Genomic DNA, 22247 nt, shown 5'->3' with positions numbered 1-22247 from the left:
GGCTTGTCCGATCACTTCACCCTACTAATTTTTCGTAGGTTAAGCCCTTGATTTTTGTGATCTCTAGCCGCTTCATCTGTTGAGATTGATTCGGTGATTCCCCTCAACACCACTTTGATTTTTTTTTTTTTTTTTTTTTTTTTCCCCACTGCTGAGCGCGAAATCGTGGTAAGCGATGTTCAAATTATCAAGAAGTTTGGATAGATTACAGTAATCTAATGCTGCAGTCGGTTGAATTCCAACACCTTCATTTGTATTTTTAGTCCAGATTTTTTTTTTAATTTATGCTCTTTAGTAATAGATGTAACTACGGACCGACTGTTTTCGTCACGCAGAATTGGAGGAATTCTTTCCTTAGTGATATTGTCTGAAGTGGATTCTTCAATGGCATCCGGTTCTGTTCTACTCTTTTTTGTATGTATTCAGCCTAATAGTCTACTGATGTGTTTCCCTTTGAGACAGCATTTCTAATTTATCATTTTCCTCATCTGGATTGCTTTCTTCTCCTTCTGTATTTGATGTTGTGGTGAATAATTTAAGATATACAGGCCAATTATCATCTATTTTGTATATAAATTCTTTGAGCAACATGACATTGTTTTCAATCGAGATTTTGCAACAGCTCATTCATTGCTTCGTCATCCATCTTTATGCAGTTAGCTAGAAAAATATACAAAACCTTCCTAATTTTGTAGTACAGACCTAATCATAATTAACTTCCAGTAGTCATTAATGCTACCAAAATCTCACTATAAATTGAAAAGACACACTAACACAATCGAGAGTCATAACAATGGCGCAAACCAGAAATTAACACTTCATTCAGAGCTTTCTTACAGGCCTCAGCTTACAAAATTATTATCCCCTCCCCCCTCAATTCTTTGCCTGGTAAATAAAATTCGGGACTTTCAGACATGTTCCAAGATACGGATTCCAGAACTGTCCCGGATAAAGCTGGACGGTTAGTCACCCTATCATAACATTGACTTAGTAGTTTTACTATAGGATCTATGCTTATGATCTTTGCATCACCATGACAAATACTTTCATTTCATTAATTAAAACATTAATTCCGAATATTTCACATATTAATATGCTAAAATATTTTATATAATAAAATTATGCAATTCCTGTTATACAATAGAAACCCAAAAGATATATTAAGTTAAGGAGATAATAAATCCGGTATTATTTTACAGCCGGGTACGAAACTCGGCGATCGAAATCTAAGAGTTTCATGCCGAAGAACTATCGACGATTCCAAGCGTAAGTCATCACTTGGGTAGTACAACACTATGGCAACTCGTGTCAAAGTGGAGCAAGCTCCGTCACTATCTTTAATATTTTCTCATAATGTAAAACGCAGCTCCTAGGAGATGTATTACTGTTTTCCATTATGAGGAGAGGGCACTACCCAGACCCGTTTCGACCTTTATTGAGGTCTTATCAGTGAGTAGGTAGACCTGGAATATCAAGGTTTAAGTGAACCGAACTTACATATACCCCTACTAACGAATTGCCAGACCGGTGTATATTCCAGGTCCACCTACTCAGTGATAAGACCTCAATAAAGGTCGAAACCGGTCTGGGTAGTGACCTCTCCTTATAATGTAAAACAGTAATACATCTCCTAAGTTAAGCTGCGTTTTACATTATGAGAAAATATTAAGATATTGACGGAGCTTGTTCCACCTTTGACACGAGTTGCCATAGTGTTATATTACCCAAGTGATGACTTACGCTTGGAATCGCCGATAGTTCTTCGGCATGAAACTCTTAGATTTCGATCTCCGAGTTTCGTACCCGGCTGTAAAATAATACTGGATTTATTATCCTCTTAACTTAATTTATGTCGCCGGAAAAATAGCCTCTTGACTCTTTATCGTAACAAAAAGTATATATTATTTGATTGCAATAATAATAAAAGGAGATGTTTCTTTTAATAGCAATTTATCGGTAAGTATCTTTCCTTAATGCCACCAAATGCATATCAGATTTTCTTCACAACCACCACCTCCCACGCTTCTTCCAGTATAAATAACTCCCCCCACCCCTTCCCTTATCAACTCGTTCTTCCAGCGTCACGCATCCAACTCTTATGCCGTATTTACTCGAATATAACTCACACATTTTCCCCAAAAATTAAAGTTAAAAAATCGTGGTGCTGGATATATGCGGGGATTTTTGGAAACTAAAGTTTTTCAGGAAAAATAAATAAATTGGCGTTTAGAATTAAATCCTCAGCATTCATTATAATTTATAATTGCTCACATTATTTATGAAATGAATGCATTTACATTTTAATTATCAATGTTATTTACGCGATCGGCCTTCATATTTGATATATTTGAATGAATCTTTTAGCGACAAGGTTCTGTGATTACTGTGATGTCGGATCATAAGACGCACCTTTTAACGTAGAGAAATCGACTTAGAATTGGTGTGTGGCTTATGGTCCGAAGGTAGGTGATACCGGGAAGAGAGTGATAACAATAGTTATCACTCTCTTCAAAATAACGAAAAATAACAGTAACGAGACGAGTGATAGTGCCGAGACCAGTGAAGATGAACTGAATGCTGCTGGTACAAGTTATGGTAATAATAAATGAAATTTAAGGTTTGTGAATATTTTTTATATCTACCCTATAATATAAAATGATAAGCCTTTTTTTGTAACGTTTTTTGTCAAGTTATTTGAAACGTTTTGAAACTCAGGGGCTATCCTTGAGTGTCGAGTCATCAGAATTCAAGAACTGACCTACCAGTCCGGAACTTGGGGGGTTGGGCGTCGGGGGTGGGGTGGAGGGAGGAAACCCCCTTTCGAGTCTTCAGCAGAATTCAAGGAGAACCGGCCTACCAGTTCTGAACTGGGGGGGGGGCGCCGGTGGGGGGGGAGAGGAAGCCCCTTTCGAGTCATCAGAATTCAAGGAGAACCGGCCTACCAGTCCGGAACTCGAGGTGTTGAGAGCCGTAGGCGCCAGGGGAGCGGAGCCCCCCCCCTAGTAATAATATATTTTTCTAAAAATTGTCTCATAAATTAGGGGTGCATCTTATCGTCCGAAAAATACGGTAAATAAAAACAAGCTGTTTCATTATTGCTTGTACTTTTATCATTTCGGAATCATAATATCACCATGATTTGAAAAAAAAAAATTGAAAATGGGTATGACTTAAAAGAATCCCCTTTACGGAAACCTAACAAATATTCAAATAACTCGTCCTCCAATGCAGGACTTTCCACTTTTAGGTTATTGGAATGTTTTTCTTGACTTATTGGTGTTTGTAATGCAAGTTTCTGTTTACGCCAATATTGCACATTAAACTCGTTCACTGTAAACTCACGTCCCAATGCTCCATTGCCATGTTTTTCTGCAAAATCAATAAATCAAATGTTTCTTCATCTTTCAAGCAAAAATGACTAGCAATTTACAAGACTTGAGATGCGTTATGAACAATTCTTCATGAATGGGTAAAGAGAAGTGAAAGCGGCTCAACGACAGGGGCAAGCCGACGACGATTGTTGAGTTGAATTGCTGATTCTCTTCAACCGAATTCCAAAATATCTGAAACTACCATAACAACATTCACTATCTATTTCTTAAAGTTTTAAACTTTTTTCGTGTGCGAGGTATATGTGAAACTTTTTAATTTCTTTTTTCATGAAGTAAAATCAGGGGTGGGAGATATACGTGAGGACGAGCTTTATTCGAGTAAATACGGTAACTGCCTTTGTGTGAAATAAAATGTTAATTTCTTTGGCGTATGGACTGATTCCTTCACCCTTAATCCCTGCATCTGTATTAGCTGCTGTGAATGGGCGAAGGCGCTCGGTCCACTGCTTGTGAGCTTTTAGTGATAGCTGATGATGTGTCTGCTATATATATATATATATATAGGATTAATATTAAGATCTTTTGCAGTTCTATAATATTTTCAAAATATCGGTCTGTTCGGAGAGTATTTAATTCTTGTATAACATAATCAAGATTTTTTGTAATTTTCCTATATCAAATGTCGGATTCTGCATTATTTTGCTTGCAACATTTACGAGACTTAAGATTTCGTACCAAACATGAACAGAGCAAATAAATTTAAACGAATAAATCTTTGAAATTAAGTTGTCTGCCTGAACTCTAGAATCGATATCTTTAGTTTCATCTTCCGTAATATCAAAAAGAGCCTGGTAAATTTCCTTGATATTATTTTTAAGTGGCTTTATTGCTTCTACTCTACTTTCCCACCTAGCAGCAGAAAGTGGTTTAAAATTTAAAACACGAATATGTTTTTTTAATATAGCCCAACGCTTCACAGATATTGAAAAATAATTATATAATTCCTGCATTAGCCCAAAAACATTTACAGTTTCACAGGATATCTTAGCTGCACATCATTAACTACCGAATTTAATGAATGAACAGCACACGGAATAAAAAAAAAGCCCTTGAATTTATTTCAAGGATTTTTTTCTGCAGTCCATTATGTTTACCTCGCATATTTGAACAATTAACATAAGCTTGGCCGCGTAAATCCGAAATGTTAATATTCAATAATTTTAAATAATTTTTTATAAATTGAAATAGTCCTTGCCCAGTGGTATCTTCTACAGATTGAAAACCCCAAAAAAGTTCATGAATTTCTGCTATATTTGTATCTTTATTCTGATTAACAAATCTAATAACAATAGATAAAATTGTTCTGTGTGGCTTATATCCTGAGTAGTGTCAAGAATTAATGAATAATATTTCGCCTCTTTAACCATATCTAAACTTTTTTGTTTTATAGCTTCAGAAATTATACTGATGATTTCATTTTGTATTTTATCACCTAAATAATGAGCAATGTTCCTTTTTTTGTGATGTTTGAATGCGATGCAAGTGTTCTGCCATTATCGAATCAAATTTAGCGACAGTTTCTACTAACTTTAAAAAATTGCCGTTATCATTTTCAAAAAGCTTTTGTGAAGAACCTCTAAAAGCTATACACTGTCTTGATAAATATTGTATTATGTAGATTAACCGTGCTATAACAGATTGCCAATATTTTTTCTCAGTTTTGTATAATCTTTGTTGTGTGCAATCCATAATGCATTTCTTAATCAACGACATTTTAAGTTCGCTGTATTTTGAACAGTTTTTAATGTGCGCGGAACTTGTCTAGTGTATTTTTAGTATATGACTCAAATGTTGCCCATCGTTACAACCGTATTCGTTAGTAAGTTGAGAATTTTGACTACCAAATATTTTTCAACAATAACAGAAAACCGAATTTCGCGATTCTGAATAAACTAAATAACTTCGTAAAAGTTTTTCTCCATTTGCATTTGCTAAAGTTCGATAATAGTATGAATCGGAAAACTTGCGGCCAGATTCATCTTTGGGAAATTCTTTATTAACTACTTGACGCGGGCAATGCTCAACTAAACAATCTTTAACTTTGGTAGTTATATGATTCGGCCAAGTATTGGGATCATTAACATTAAAATTTAAAGTAAAATTTGAAGTTTCGTGTTTTAGCTGAATCGGAATCCAATATTTCTTCTGCTGCAACTTCTGTAGACACTCCTGTCAGGCCAGTTTCATATAACATTTATTTCCTCGTAGTTATCTTGTGTCCTCTCTTTTTCTATAGTAGAGCTACACGGAGTACTTGCTTCGTCAGGACTTTCTGTTCTTCGTTTTTTATGTGGTCCTGAAGTTAAAAATTTATTCAGCGATCCAGCCAATTTATGTTCCAGTTGTACTCGTTGCAATTGTTTTTTCCTGTTTTGTGCACCAGAAAACTTCTTTGGCTTTTTTCCCGACATCTGGGGGTTAACATACTTGGTTAGACTTTAAAATAAGAAGAGCGTTAAAAATTGTTCGCCAAAATAAATAATAATTGCTGAAATTTTCCCTTAAACTTATTTTTTAACCCCTATTATTTTTAAAGTGAATGGCCCAAAACTGACTATTTTTTTTTACTACAGAATTTGATTTTTCAAATGTTTTGAATAATAAATATGCTTACATTTTAGGTATTTTTTTTGAAAATTAGCAAGTAGAGATATTAGGCACTGCTTTATTTCTCAGTGACATTTATTTAATATTTTTTACATTCTGGTAATTGTTTAATCATTAAAAAATTTCTAGAATATTAAAATTATTTATTAAAGAAATTAGTAAAAGGACCCCAACCCCAATGTCTTCCAACCAGAAGAAGAACAAATATATAAATAAATCTCTTATTTTCTAGACGTCTACCCAACATAAGATAAAAAAAAATTTTTTTTTCAAAATAAGATAATTAACTAAAATGAAACAATGAAACTGATTTTCAAACTTAGCAAAAATATAATAGACGTACTTAGTTTACGTGAATAATAATCCAAATTCACAAAAACAAGTCAAAAATTGTCCAAAGTCAATTAAACACAATACACAATTTCAGCGTCATTTCACATTCAAAATTGAAATGACGCTGAAACAAATGTAAGAAGTGCATATTTGGATAGACGACATAGCGTCTATCCAAATATGAATTTAAGCTGAATTTAAGAAAACGAACATCGTACTATACACCTATGTTTCAGACTAAATATTTGGATAAATCAGTGTTTCTGAAACTTCAGATATCTGTGTACCCCTTCTTTAATTTTCATTATTACCAAGTACCTTTTCAAAATACCCTTATCAAAATAATAATAATAATAATAATAAATAATATATTTCATTTTAAATGTCTGTTTTATTTGAATTTAGATATACATTTCAACAAAAAAAAAAGATTTATTTTTAATAGAACAAAATTTATAAAGATACTATACATTTTTACATATTTTACTATTTTAAATTATTTTTAATATAAATAATTTATCATCAATGAGACAAGTGAAATTGCCTATTTCTATATCTGCTATATTGCTCTCTTTTGTGCGTTTTATAAATCCAGTCTTTAACCAATGATCCATACTTTAGAATTTGAAAGCTAAAAAAATTACCGTATTTACTCGACTATAACTCGCACTTTTTACCAAAATTAAAGCTAAAAAATCGTGGTCCGAGATATATGCTGGGATTTTCGGAAACTAAAGTTTTCAAGAAAAAAAACAACTGTAAATGGGTATGACTTACCAAGAAGCTTCTTGGTAAGTCAATGATCCATCACTTCTTCTGTCCTCGAGAGCAGTTTCCTTGTGTGCAATCAAAGTTATCTACCCAAATAGAGTCATCCCTTTCCCATTATATCAAGCAAAAATTACCAGTAATTTAAACCTTGAGATACGTAATGAACAATCCTTGACAAATTACTAATGAGAAGTGAAAGATGTGGGCGATTGTAGGCCAGTAGAGAAAAAGCAACTATTAAGAAGTGCATATGATTGGTGCGGTATTAACAAAAGATCGCACGGCCCAAACAAAACAAGCTGACAATTGCTAATTCTCTTAAATCGATTTCCATAATATCTGAAATGCATTCACTATATATTTCTTAGTTTTAACACGCTCATGACGGGGTAGTGTCAAGCAAAACCACATGTTGCACCTGCAACATGTGGTTTGCTCCAGTCTATACAGCAGAGGAGATGTGATTATTAGTTAGTGTTTATATATTCCCAGTCGTCTCTAATTGCACTGTTTTTTTTTTTTTTTTGAGAAATATATTACACAGTCTGCAAATGTCTGTGAACCTTATTCAGTGACATTATAAAACGAATTGTTTTTTGTGTTTCTGCAGTACAGTTGCTGTTGTGGAGGGCGTATTGTTTACTGCAGGGAGTAAAATGTGAAAGTCGGAGCGATAGTGATTCGCAATTTGAGTAGGAGAATTCATGCATAATATAATTTAATATATATATATATAGACTATAAAAGTTTATGAAATTCACATCGTATGATACTTTATTTACTTAAGTATCTAATGTGGGTTCTAAAATGTTTAGTTTTAGTATGTATGACTGTAATGTTTTATTAATAAAATATAATAAGCACATATTTAACTGTCAGTGGGGAGATGGCGCCTTTTTTATTTGCTAAACTAAACTCTGTATTTTTGTAAAATATCATGTTGCCGTAATACGGCTGAACGAGTGCCCTTATTAAGCAGCGCCGTTAGGCAGACTACCTCTATGCTACATCCTGTCGACGGTATGAATTCACTGTCTGTCTTAAACTAACAATTTCCACTAAAAATAAAAATATAACAAACAATCCAGAATATTTATACAATTTTCGCTGAGTCGATGCTTACTCTGTGAAATAAAATCTGTGGTAATATTGATAACGTTTTACTTCAAACAAATTACAATAAAACTGGTGATGTATTAAGAAAATGTTAGATTATTTAGAATTCATAATAATTTGACTGATTAAAAATTTTATTTTTATTGCATTAACTATAATTTGTAATTGTGATATTTATATAGTACGATATAATTCGAGAATAAGAAAATTTATATATATATATATATATTATTATTATTATTATTATTATTATATATAAAATATAAAAATGATCTCCTCATAAATGGTCTCCCAGAAATAGCTACAGAACATCTAAGAGACACCGTAATACAACTAAGCCAAAAAATGGGCTCTCCCATTGAATCAAGAGACATCTAGTCAGTTCATCGGTTACCACAAAAAAGGAAAAGAGAAAATAATACCCGCTCTTCTCCCCTCGTAGTGCGACTCACCAACAGCCCAACAAAAACTACACTTATAAAAGTTAGCAGGATTAAAAAACCAGTAGTCAAGGATCTGAAAGGAGACCACGACAATACCCCAATATACTTGTCCGAATACCTAACGCCATATTATCAGAAAATATTCTACCAAGCAAGGAAAGTAAAAACAGAAAACAATTACCAGTTTATATGGATAAGAGACAGCAAAATATTCCTTAGAAAGACACAAGACGCAAAACCAATCGAAATAAAATCCGTAGACGACCTCAACAGGCTGCCACATTGAAAGGAATATTGACAACTCGTAAAGAAGGAACAGCACACCAACCAACATGAATGCAGACATAATCACCCCGGAACATGATAATTGCCACATTCTGAAATCAATAACAGAATGGAAACAAGTGACAATTCCCAAAAAAGGACTATCTGTTCTCCACATCAACATCAGAAGCATTCAAAAATACTGGCTGACCTTGCAAGCTTATCTGAAGGAAGATATAGACGAAATAGACATTTTAATACTGACTGAAGTATCTACAACAAACAAAGAGGCATCCACCTACCAAATGCCACACTTCCAACAACACAAACACTGCAGACAAACAAAACGAGGCAGTGGTATAATAATATTTACCAAACATAAACTAGAAGTAACAAAAATAAACTATAAATTAGAATACGCAGAAAACATATGCATCGAAATTAAAAACATCAAACAAGAAAACTCCCTGATATTAAACGCAATATACAGACCACCCAACTTAAGCACCACTCCTAGAAGAACTAAACAGATGGCTTTCAGCTACGGAAGTAGGCACCTCAGAATACTTGATAATAATAGGAGACATTAATATAAACATTAGGAACATAAATAACAACACAGAACAATACCTAGACCTATTATCGGCATATAACATAACCCCATCCATACAGTCGTATACACGAGAAGAGATAGTCGGAAACACAACAACCTCATCCTGCATTGATCATATAAATATAAGGGCCCCTCCAAACAACCACACAGCAGCCGTCATAACGTGTAAACTGGCAGACCATTATTTCACAGCATTACAGTTACACACTGAACCAGAACCCATAAAAATCACTGAGACTACAAAACAGTATTATAGCATTCTAAATGAAACAATAGTAAACGATGAAATCAGAAAAACAGACTGGATGCAGATAGCATCTTTAGACCCTGCTGAAGCTGTATATAATAATCTTAAACTTGCATTTAACAAAATATATAACAAAGCATTAACAAAAATAAAAATACGCCCCCAAACGAAACAAAATCCATGGATAACAGACAACATACTAACAGACATACAAAGAAAAGATGCCCTATGGAAACAACTTAAGAAGTCGCCGAACAATATCGCTTTAAAAGCTGAATACAAAAGAAAACGGAATCTCCTAACAACACAGATTAGAACGGCAAAAAGAAACTATTACAGCAACAAATTAACAACAGCTCAGAATGACATAAAGGAAACCTGGCACCTGATAAATGAAATGCTGGACAATATACACAGTACCACTGCCTCAGAAACAATAAAACACAGCTTTGCCTACGACCCCAAATCCCTCAAACAGTTGGCAAACAACTTTAATCAGCACTTCGTGAACTCTCCAAAAGCTACAAGAAACAACCTTTCCTCACACAAACGAACATTCTCCACTAGGTCCACGAGCAACCCAGTCGATGTGGTTCCCCACAGTAACAAAAGAAGAACTATCACTGGCAATTCAACAAATTAACCCTAACAAAGGACCGGGGATAGACGGAATCAGACCAAAAGACATCAAGAAATACTCAACCAACCTACTTCCAGTTATACAAAAACTGTTAAATAAAATCTTCGAAACGGGACACATACCTGAAACACTGAAGACTGCATTAATTACACCCATACACAAACAGGGAAAAAGAAACATAAGTAATTACATACCCATCGCCACGCTGTCTGTAATCAACCAAATCATGGAGCGCATCGTGCATCAGAAACTCTCCACATACGTTGAAAAATTTCAAATCATACCCAAAACACAGTATGGCTTTCAAAAAAATAAAGGAACAGCAACACTCCTGGAAGATTTCACAGATCTAATAAACGCTGCATTGGATAAAAACAGAATAACATTAGTGGTATTCATTGACCTAACAAAAAGCATTTGACACACTAACACACAAAACCTTGTTAACGAAACTAACCCATATCGGAATTGGAGGTCGTCTACTCCAGTGGTTTAAAGCATACAGGAAAAACAGAAAGCACATCACACGTATAGGATCAGCATACAGCAAAGAGGTACATGTAACCTGTGGAGTACCACAAGGAGCTGTCCTATCTCCCATTCTATTTAACATATACACACACGACATAAACCAACTCCCCCTAAAAAGTAAAATCTTCTAGTACGCAGACGACACGGCCATAGTATCCATTCACAACAATGCAAATATCGCTTACACAAATATGCAACACGACATTAATCAAATCACTAACTGGTTAACCGAAAAACCCCCACACCCTGCCCATAGAAACTAAATATTTCACTATCCAACATTCATCCTCCTATACACAAAGCGCAGAACTTAAAATCACAACCATCACACAGGTGAAAACAACACGCTATCTCGGACTTCACTTCGATGCTGATCGATCAAAGTTGGAATAGCCATACAAACTACCTACATACCAAGCTTAGGATAATAGCAAGCATTATCCTAAGTTTAAATAATAGCAAGCATTATTTAAACTATACAGATTAAAAGACATTGCCCCAACCCACATAAAAATACTAATCTATAAAGCATTATGTGAAAACATTTTAAGATATGCAATCACATCATACGCATTCTGCACAGACTACAGACTTAACAGGCTACAATGGTTGCAAGATAAAATGGTAAAACTGATATTCTGGGAACAACCCACTCTTGTGCAGGAAGCACGGACAAAACACAAAATATTTAAGATAAACACTTATGCCACTACACAGTCATGTTAAAACATTACTACAGCCCAACCTACAGAGTAACCAGAACAACATATCAAATAACAAGACAACAGTCAACAAACTACATAACATATAAATACAACAATCATACGGCAAAGCCACCCGAAACTTCTACGTACCTGACATGATAAACAAACTGCCTTTCGACAACAGAAACCTAGGAACATACAGAGAGCTGAAACAGGCGCTATATAAATATTATAGCGAGAATGAAAATTAGAGCACTTCCTGTTTCTCTCCCCCCCCCCACACGCACGCACACACACACACGCACAAACCTATGACAAAGCCCCTCTCAAAAAACCATCACTACAAGAACACAAAGAAACAAACATGCCATGTCTAAATCCAACCCTATTTGCACAAAAAAAAAAAAAAGTTAAACTGTAATAGCAGTCGAAGTCTTCCAAGCACGTACCAATAAACAGTAAAATCAACACCTGGCTTGTGACCAGTATAGAAACATAACCATGAAACCACCACCATCTATCATCTATTATCTTCCTCAGATAAGCTCTGCTAAGCTTCGAGGAAGAAAATTATTAACTTGCAAGTATCTGTTATTCACAATTGTAATGTGTTATAAATATTATATATATATATATATATATATATAATTATATAATTATTACAGTATCTATGTATGCAATTTATCTGAGACATAAAAAAAATTATTTCCCGTCGTGAAATGGCGCCCCTATCTTCAAGCGCCCTTGTGTGGCGCACAATTTGCATAACCGCACGGCTCGGCGCGGCCCTGGCTGTCGGTAGCTATAAAATAACTTTTTTTAGCGGTAGTTTTTAGGAAGGATCGCCTGTCTGGTATTAAGGGATGCGTTCAGTACATCCTTAGGCATTTATTTTATGGATTATTTGTAGCTTCTTGATATTACTTTCAGTGGTATGTCCCCAGGTTGGTGAGACGTAAGTTAAGAGAGGTCTTATCACTGTTTTGTAAAGCAGAATCTTGTTATTCATATTTAGGTGACTTTTTTTTTTTTTTTTAATTTTTTATAGAGCTGAGCGATAGTCTGATTGACTTTAGTGGTAATGTAATCCAAATGCATTCTGAAGTGCAGGTCTTTATTTAATTGTACTCCTTAGGTATTTAGCGGAGGTTTGCCAGGTTATAGGTCTGTTTAACATGTGTATAGTTTCTAGTTGATTTCCTCGTCTTCTGTTGAAGTATACTGCAGAGCCTTTTTCCGGATTGATGAAGATTCGCAACCTAGCGAACAACTTTTCAATTTTGTTGCTACGATTTGGAGTTTCTTGATGAGTGGTTCGTGACGAAGTGATCTGGCTGTGATGAGTGCCTCATCTGCATAACAAGCTATAATAATAGAAAGCATTTTAGGAAAGTTTGCCATATAGATGGAGAAAAGTAAGGAGGATAGCAGGGAGCCTTGAGGTCATTCCAGCTGTAATTCTTCTTACTGTAGATTTGATTTCTTATGCGTTCTCCTGCTGCCTTTCTGGTACTGAGTTTCCAATGATTTGATGCACTTCGGCTGGCGATGCGGGTCTAGTGCTGTTTAGAAAGTTTACTTTTCTGATTTCTGTACGTACCCGACTGTGTATCTTTCCTATGAAGTTTAGATCTGCATAATGATAGTTGGGAGGACATTGCTTTTCTAAACTATCTGCAAAAGCTTGGGCTTTATCAGCATCATTATAGCCAATTCCCCATTCTCCCTAATAGGGGGAAGGGATCTGCAGTTATTCGGAACATTTTCATACGTTTCCAGAGGGATTGGTCTTAAGTATTTAGGTGTTGAAGGTGCTCATCCCATTGTGAAAATCCTTTAGTGATAAGGAACCTGATTTGTAGCCCTGTTAAATGCTTGTCGATTATCCGGGGCCAGAGTTTTGTGGTACCGGCGTCTTAATTGATTTCTCTCCCGAATGAGCAGTTTTATTTCGTCGGGAAGCCAATTTGAGGATGTGTATACTTGTAGTGGTGATCCTCAGTGCTGCTAGTAACTGAGTTTCTAAAGAATTTGTGACATTTTCTATTTCTTCGGTATAGTTACGTGTTGGACTAGTCCGAAACTTTTGTTTTTAAAGGGCTACAGGAAGATGGTTTCAATTAATGACGATGGTATTATCTTCAGTGAAATTATGGTCTAAGCTGAGGTCATTAGCTGCTAGTATCTAGTCGTTGTGTACTACATTTTTCAGTATTCGTCGGGGCTGCAGTAATGAGTTCTGTGGGCCCGATCACTGCTATGTTCCTCTTGACAGCAAATTGTTCAGTATTTTACCTTTGTTGTTGGGGAATCTGCTGTTCCGGGTTTTGTTATTACTATTACGATTATTACTATTTTCCCAGTGCTTAATACTTCTAGTCGGAGTCGAGAAGTTTTTTGGTTGGAGGATTATATGCTGAGAAGATTTTAAGGATGCTCGAGTTTGCCATATGGATTCGCTCCATATGGCAAATGATGAATATGGCGATGCTACCGCCTCTGTCATCCAATCTGTCCTTTCATTGAGGGATGTAGTTTCTTATTCTGGGTTTATCGGCTGAGCGAAAATGGATTTCATTGACGAGGATTATGTCTGCTTGATTTTGTGTGGCAAATTCTTGTAATTCTAGAATTTTGCTGTTCAAGCCGTTTGCATTCCAGTTGATAATCTTTAGTGAGGCGGGTCTCCTGTTTTGGCTAGCCATTGAGAAATGCCCAAAGCATTATCTGAGTATGTTTCAGAATAATTTCGTTAGCTTCTTGCGTGGGGGTGGTTCTGCCGAAACCAATCAGAGTTTTTTCTATTATATTTGCCACACACGTCGTGTTGTTGAGCTTGTTTCTATGTTGGACGTTAGGTCGTGTTAATCTTTCTTTGGAGGTTATTACTTTTTTTCGTAGGTTTTCTTGGTTATTGAAGGGAGTGCAGCTTGATGGGGAGTATTTGTTTCCAGAGGTGGACTTTTTGTAATGCATTGGTTGAGATCTCTTGTTAAGTGGAAATAAGAGCAGCCTCTGTAGTTGGCAGGTGTGGTCCTCCACAATTAGCACATTTTACTAGATGTGTTCTTGGTTTTTTTTTTTTTTTTTTTTTTTACAGGACGTAGCTGCATGCCTTTCTCTCCATTCTACGCATCGATACTCAACCAGGTCACAGACTGTTTGGAGATCAAATATGTGTTTTGATCATTACTGATTTCAACTAATATTAAAGGATAGGAATTTTGTTTGCTCTATTTATGAGACTGACTTTAATAGGCTTAAAACCTTTGTTTTGAAGATCTATTGTAATTTTTTCTGTAGAGATAGATTCTGTTACTACTCACAGTGCAACCTTAAAAACATTTTCACTGTTTAAGGTGAATATGTGATATAGTAAGTTGTTATTATCGAGGAATTTCGTAAATTCTCTGTAATCTTTAACTATTTTAGGTAGAATACGTATTCCTTCATCCGTGTTTGTAAAGGCGATATTCAAGGTCTTACTTGATACATCTATAGCCGTCCAGTCTTCCTTTGCCCAAATTCCAACAACACAATTCTATAGGAATTGTGTTGAATGTACTTGATCAGAACTTTATCTGACACAATTCCTATAGAATTGTGTCAGATTCCATCAGGTTGGGTGTATCTCTGAGGGGAGAAGTTTTTTGTACCTTGAAATTCGTCATCATGATGTGGATCTTGCTCTTGGAGTGTATCCGAAAATGAATAGGTTACTATCTGTTGTGGGATACTTGTAAGATTTTCTATCACAACAGGTGGATCTAAAAGCATCTGCCAGTTACCAGTCGATGCAGCTGACAGGTAACTGTGGTTGTCTGATTTTGGTTATCTAATTTTGCTACAGTGTGGGGAAATTTTCCATGCAACTTGACCCTGTCCGACCAGCTATCTAGTACTTACCATAGTCACATGAATTCATTATATACTTGGTCGAAATCCTATTCATCAATTTGTTTTCTTTCCATACCTTAATACTAGCGTTTAAACAAACAAATCGACCTACCTCTGAATTACTTCTCACCAAAAAAATTTTAAAAAAAAGTGTAAGTGTAAGATAAATACGCAAGTTATTTATAATAATCATCGTTCGGAAAGTAAAAGTGTCGTTTTCTCAGCTGGAATGGCTGTGTATTTCTCTGGATCAGTGATACTTAAATGTATCAGCATTCCACAGTCTGTTTGCGACAAAAATAAATACAATAACATATTTGGAGTTGTGGCGCTTTTCTGAAATGAGCACAAATTACTAACGATAGTGCAAAAGAAAGTTAGAATTTTTTACTGAAATAAAGAGCCAAAAGGCTTCACTTCGGTGATGTAAAATTATTTAAATTTAGGGGATATTAAATCCCACATTATTTCAAGCCGAAAAAGAAACTCAAAGATAGAAATCAAAGAGTTTCATGCCGAATATATAGCATAGCAAACTATAAAAGTTTCGGCGAATCCTAGCGTAAGCTAAACACATGGTTCAATACTAGGACAACTCGTAGCAAAGGTGGATAAAGTTCTGATCAATCACTATCCTTAGTATTTCCCATAATGTAAAACACATCTCCTAGGATATGTATGATGTTATACATTATGGGGGAAGGTCACCCAGACCGGTTTCGACCTTTATTGAGGTCTAATCAGTGAGTAGGTAGACCTAGATAATACTAAGGTTGTAGTGAGCAGAACTTATATACTTTGCTATACGAGTTGTCAAGAAGGTGCACCAATAAGTTACTGAAATAAAGAGCCAAAAGGCTTCACTTGATTGAAATGGAAATAAATAATAAAAAGTTAAGAGAAATAACTGTTTACCGTTATAAACAGAGTAAGGGAAACTATTAGCAGATTGCTATATATATATATAGCATAACAAGTTATATATACAGGGTGTTCGGGATAAATTTGACATATTTATAATTAATTATATTTTTTCGTAAGTTACATGTATTAACACACACTTCTCTTCATTTAAAAGTTTGGACCCTTCTTCATTCATATACAAGATGTCAGAAAGGATGGATAGCTGGAACCCACCTGAATCATGGAAGAGAATAACTTGTATCATGATGATTCGTGCCCGCCATCAAAATAAGGATATTACGACTGCTGCCCAATGCTCCCTGAATACAGTAAAAACAATCAGGCATGAACTAGAGACTTGCAATGGTGACTACGAGGATGTAGCAAGAAGAAAGATCCCTAGCAGACGATCTGATTGCGTTCGTACAGCAGAATTCCTCGCAAATCTGCAGGAACAGGTGTTGAAGAACCCTGGCATTGGAATTCGGGCTTTGTTCGTGGAGTTGCTAACTGTAGTCAAGCCCTGGATAACAAGGGTAGCCAATGGTAGGCCGTATGTATGGCAGCAGGATTCGGCCCCTTGCCACACCTCTGGGAAAAGTCAAAATTGGTTGTCTGAAAATTTCTACGACTTCACCAGTCCAAATGTTTGGCCTCCAAACTCCCCAGACCTTAACCCCATGGATTATTTTGTATGGGGCGCAGTTGAAAAAGACACCAATTGCACTTCCAGTAATACAAAAGCCCAGTTAATGGATAAAATTAAAACAGTTTTTGCGGCCCTTCCCAGGGAGACTAGCATCAGCTTGTTCGAGGTTCCGAAGCAGAATTGAAGCTGTGATCGATGCTAATGGTGGTTATTTTGAGTAAATCTTGTTGATAGTATTGTAATTAACTCTGCCTGTAATGTTTTTTTGTCAATTCATTAAATTTAATAGATACAAAGAAGATTTTCTTTTTCCTTACGAAACTGTCAAATTTATCCCGAACACCCTGTATATATAACTTGTTATGTACATTCATAATTGTTATGTATATTCTCATATTTTAACGGATGCGGAAACGGATATTCTTAGCAAAGGTCTCAATTTCATTCCCTCACCAAACTTTATCCCTAAAGAATCTCTTACAAAAATAGAAAAGGCAAGTACACTCATTCCTAATCATTTGGCGAAACTTCTTCGTATTGAATCGATTTTCATTATCAATAATGTTAAACCTCCAACAGATAATATTTCTCTGGCTAAAAGACAAGCCCTAAAAAATCTAAAACAGAACAGTAACATTATTATTTTACCTGCGGATAAAAGCAATTCCACGGTCATCCTCAACTCTGAAGATTACCACAACAAAATGCTTCAATTACTTGAAGATAATTCGACATATTCAATTCTTCAGGAAGATCCTACAAAAGAATTACAAAACCGTACAAACAACTTGTTAAAGACTACGAGTGAACTTCCTCATAATGTTCGCCTCTCTTTACGCTCTCTGCATCCTCTTATCCTACGCATCTATGGAGTTCCCAAAATTCATAAAGAAAACATCCCTCTTCGCCCAATTGTGGAAGGAATTGACTCACCTACGTATAAACTTTCCAAATATCTAGCAAAGTACCTCAAGTGTTTCTCCGATAAATCTTCATCTTTCATCAAAAACACCACAGATTTTGTTTCTCATATAAAAGATATTCCCATCAATGAAAATGACATCCTAGCAAGTTTTGACATTATATCTTTATTTACTAACGTTTCTACGGACGAGGTATTTACATTGCTAAAGGACAAATTATCCAAAAAAAGTTTGCTTTATTAAAACATTGCATTCATTCTGGTTAATTCAGATATCAGGACTCCGTTTACCAACAAAAACAAAGCCTGGCAATGGGCAATCCTTTGTCCCCAGTTCTAGCTAACATCTTCCTTGAAGATTTTGAAACGAAAGCCATATCTTCCTTCTCATTTAAACCAAAAGTTTGGAAACGATATGTTGATGATATTTTTATTATTTGGAATCACGGGCACACATCTCTCATAGATTTTCTTCATCATCTAAACATCCAACATCCTAATATAAAATTTACTGCTGATCTAGAAAATAACTCCTTACCTTTTTTGGATGTCATGCTTACACGATGCTCTGAAAGATTAAAAATCTCTATATACAGAAAACCTACTCATACCAATAGATATCTTTATAATCTTTCTCATCATTTTACACCACAAAAACTTGGAACTATATCTACCTTGGGACACAGAGCACGCTCTCTCTTGAATGAACCAGATGAACTACAAAAAGAAAGAAATCACCTCACTCTTATCTTTAAACAAAATGGATACTCTGAAAAAACGATTAAGAAATTTCTTCTGGATCCTCCTAGGCAGTGCACAACAGAAACTATTAATTTTAAAGGCAGCATCTCCATTCCATACATTAGCACAGTCTCTAAAAAATTAGCTAAAGTCCTTAAAAAATATAATATCAGGACGTTCGTCACCACACTTCCTAAAATCCGTTCTCTAATCAGCCATCCAAAGCCTACTCATCACTACCTAAAATATCCAGGTGTATATAAATTATGGTGCGATTGCAATATCCCTTATTTTGGACAAACTAACAAATCTATTGAACTACTTATAGAAGAGCATAAAAGAGACATCTCTTACAAAAGATCTCATGCAACTGCGTTATCTAGTCATATTCTTTTTTCAAATAATCCTAATGATGATCAACAAAGCGACTCCGTTTGCTGGGATAGATCAGAAAATATTTTTCGCTGTGATGATGAGTTTGAGAGAAAAATTGTAGAATCAAGGGAAATCCTGCTGAACCCTGTCCACTTAAACAACAATTTGAGTTATAACATTCCAGATAGCCATGCTGCAGTTATTCAATATTGGCGTTCACGTGAGCCTGTACGCACACTTGCAATAAACAATGGCACGCCTGTTAGAAAAACTTGAAAAAATACAACGTTTTTATGTATCAATTATGTGTGGCAATTTTTACCTGTAATTTCCAGTTATATATATATATATATAAACTTTCTACATATATATATATATATATATATATATATATATATATATATATATATATATATATATATATATATATATATATATATATGTAGAAAGTTTTTTTACTTGGGTATATTATGTATTCAAGATACCAAGTAATTTTATATAAACTTGGTTTTTAATCCTATTTTCCAAGTGAGCAAACAGACAAGTAAGTCAAGTTTGCGCCAGCACGTAGTGCAAGTCTGAGGAAACTCATGGTAGTGCCACTCTAGGCAACTCGTGGTAAAGGTGGATTAAGCTCTGATCACTTTCTTTAGTATTTTTCCCTTAATGTAAAGCACATCCCCTTGCGGAGATGTATGATGCTATGCATTAAAGGCATGGGCACTACCCATACCAGTTTCGACCTTTATTGAGGTCTCGTCAGTGGGAGCCAGACCAGACAACAGCAAGCGCAAACTTGACTTACTTGTCTGTTTGCTGACTTGGGAAATAGGATTAAAAACCAAGTTTATATAAAATTACTTAGTATCTTGAATACATAATATGCCCAAGTTAAAAAACTTTCTACATCTATCTCTCATCCTGAGATTTTATTTAATAAGGTCAAAGCACCTTTTGGCAACGTGTTTAGGTAAAATTCAACCTTAGCATTGTCTGGTTGAAGTAATGCTTAACTTGATTGTATGGGTAGTGACCATTGCCTTTAATGCATAGCATCATACATCTCCGCAAGGGGATGTGCTTTACATTAAGAGAAAAATACTAAGGAAAGTGATCAGAGCTTAAACCTTTACCACGAGTTGCCTCAGACTTGCACTACGTGCAGGCGCAAACTTGACTGACTTGTCTGTTTGCTCACTTGGGAAATAGGATTAAATACCAAGTTTATATAAAATTATTTGGTATCTTGAATATATAAATAAAATTATTTGGTGAATATATATATATATATGCGTAGAAAAAGCTCCTGTAGATGGTTTAGCGCAGAGGAGTGCAAACACCACTTCCATTGATCTTCATATGTTTATATGTATACCGTAACTGTTTCTGAACAATTTTTAGCACTCATTTTTCGCTTATCTTTTTCTTACTTATGCATCTCTTACTTCCAGCTACAAAAAGCAAGCCATCTGCTCCAGAAGAAGTACCTCCTGTTCAAGCAGTATCGCCTTCTAGTAGCAGATCATTAGCTTCAGATGTCTTAGATCGAGCCCGTAGTCGTTTGGACCAGTTTTGGAGCAAGAATAAATAACATTAGTACCATACGTTTAGTCAATTGCTGGGTACGATGCAGGCTATATTTGGATACATTGATTCCCGCTTGCAATTTATTGACAGGCAGTGAGATTAAGAATCAAAGGTTGTAACAAAATCATGCAGTATGCCTTGCTATATAGCTCTTTGTCCTCTGTTTAATGCATTCTTTAAATTAATGTTGATATTCTTCTGAATAAATAAAAAATAAGTTTTATCGTACAGTAAATTTTGTACTATATTTTTGTTACTTTTTTATAATTTTATTTCATCTTTTATATTATTGTTTTCTTTTAAAGTTGAACATTGATTCGTAATTTTTATTTGTTATTTTTATTTTAAGTCCCTACATTGTGAACTTTACCGGTGAATTGTAAAGCCGCATAAGGTGGATAACGCTATGTAATTAGTCTACTTGTTGTAGCTAATATTGTACATGGTAGTTAAAAAAAAAAAAAAAAAAACGTGACAAACACCTCATGTTCCTAGACAGCAATGTAAACTTTGCATAATTTCTTATTTGACCACTAAAATCTTAATATTTGCTATATAATTAAATGTTTTGATAATCAGAAATGGTTCATATGTTTATAAAACTGGTGCCTGCTTTATTTTAAAACACTGGGTATTAATATATACTGGTATAATTTTAATATCCAGTTATTTTATCCTGTAGCTATATGTGATACTTTAGATACCAATGTTTTTACTTTCATTATGCATGAATAGATTTCATGACAAAATTAGTATTACTATTAAGTTTACATTATTTTAATGCACGTAAATATGTAAAGAGAGAACTTTTTATTTCAATAAAGTTTTCATTCATTAAATATTTTTATATATAAGCAATAGAAATATTCTCTAAACTGTATGCTTTTAATTTATAACAATAAGATAGATTTTTATCTTTTTCATACTGCAGAGTAACATTTTTGTATTCATCTAAGTGAAAACAGTGTACATAAGAATAAGAATCTTGAACTGAATAACAAAATGTTCTAAAAATTTTAATACAAGTAATTTATTAATGTTAAAGAGTTTTGATATTCATTACAAAAGGTATATTGAAACTAATATTATAAAAATTAATATCTTAGAAATTGTTCATATTAATTTAGTTATAAATATTTTAACAGTATCATTCATAATATAAATTTCACAAGCATTTAGTTTATTGCTTTGATTACAAATCTGGTATAACTTTTGTCATTGAAAAACTGATTTAAAAATAGCAGAAATATGGAAATATCTTTAGTCTGGATATTCATTTAAGAATGATTAAAACTTGATCCATTCTCCCTTCAATATCTCAGTAAAATAATTTGCGCAAGTGGTTGAGATAATGGGTTCAGTTTATACCTTAAAATCAAGAAGCTGATTGAAATAAAGAGTAAACATATGTGCATGTTTGATATATTAGTTCTGAAAATACATTATGGACCATTTTTCTCACAGGACATAATGTAATGCATGTTATTACCATGTAACAAGTACTATAGATAA

General features: G+C 34.6%; 1 protein-coding gene across 5 annotated transcripts in view; it reads left to right on the top strand.

Annotated features, from left to right (window-relative positions):
- LOC150108461 (uncharacterized) overlaps positions 1 to 21725 on the top strand; it is a 591316-nt gene extending 569591 nt beyond the window's left edge. For all 5 annotated transcript variants that reach the window (XM_090415866.1, XM_090415867.1, XM_090415862.1 and 2 more), the window contains one exon: positions 20600 to 21725. In XM_090415866.1, coding sequence (XP_090271992.1) covers positions 20600 to 20739 — 140 coding nt within the window. In that variant the 3' untranslated portion in view covers positions 20740 to 21725. The remainder of the gene's footprint in view (positions 1 to 20599) is intronic.
- Positions 21726 to 22247: the final 522 nt, after the last annotated feature.

The sequence above is a fragment of the Typopeltis vanoorti genome, chromosome 3, assembly GCF_054136105.1.
Source record: "Typopeltis vanoorti isolate ZY-2024b chromosome 3, IOZ_Tvanoo_1.0, whole genome shotgun sequence".
NCBI lineage: Eukaryota > Metazoa > Arthropoda > Arachnida > Uropygi > Thelyphonidae > Typopeltis > Typopeltis vanoorti.
Note: the sequence above shows the minus strand (reverse complement) of the source record. Positions and strands in the feature narration are given on the sequence as shown.